The sequence below is a fragment of the Penaeus monodon genome, chromosome 22 (genome assembly GCF_015228065.2).
Source record: "Penaeus monodon isolate SGIC_2016 chromosome 22, NSTDA_Pmon_1, whole genome shotgun sequence".
Classification (NCBI taxonomy): Eukaryota; Metazoa; Arthropoda; class Malacostraca; order Decapoda; family Penaeidae; genus Penaeus; species Penaeus monodon.
Window position 1 is genome coordinate 43752339 of NC_051407.1, and position 692 is coordinate 43753030.

Below are 692 nucleotides of genomic sequence, written 5' to 3' on the forward strand. Positions count from 1 at the left end.
ATATATATCTATGTATGCTCCCCCTCACCTCTTTAATTTCAAATGTAAATTATATAGGATTATTTTTTTTAACGATTAGTATGTGGATGAACTTTAGGCCAAACAAATGTTTGCTTTTACTCTGGTAAAAGGTTTTATGATGAAACCAGTTAATCCATTTTATGAGATGTGGTTGCCAGGGTCTTGAGACACCTGTCCGTCTCTGTAGGTAGTCACTGAGCTAATTCAAGGTTCTCTTGAATGTGGTATCAAACTAACATACAAATATCCTTGCAACCACACCAGGCTTTGCCTGGCTCAAAGATTTTAAGTGTAATCTGAGACTAAAAGGGATTCTGTCCAAGTTTCTGAAGATGGTATTTTGCCTAATCCAAGCATTCTTTTTCAGCATCCACCATGAAGATCAATAAGATGGTAACGGAGTCCCGGCGTAAAAACCGGCAACGATACTTCAGCGCCCCTTCCCATATCAAGAGAAAGTTTATGTCTAGCCCCCTATCAAAGGAACTGCGTCAGAAGTACAATGTCCGTGCCATGCCAATTCGCAAAGATGACGAAGTACAGGTGACTACTTTAGTAATTCTTTTAACATAAAGAATTTTTGATCTTGCTAATAAAAACTTTTCATATTTGTGTGTTGCAGAACTGTTCCATTACTTAACACTTCATTAAGGGGGGGTATTGATAGTAGC

At 38.0% G+C, this 692-nt stretch overlaps 1 protein-coding gene across 1 annotated transcript in view; it reads left to right on the plus strand.

The window, feature by feature from the left end:
• Positions 1-692, plus strand: part of LOC119587191 (60S ribosomal protein L26-like) — a gene marked incomplete at its 5' end in the record, with an annotated part of 7058 nt that overhangs the window by 5336 nt on the left and 1030 nt on the right. The window contains 1 exon segment of the mRNA XM_037935955.1: positions 389-564. Coding sequence (XP_037791883.1) covers positions 389-564 — 176 coding nt within the window.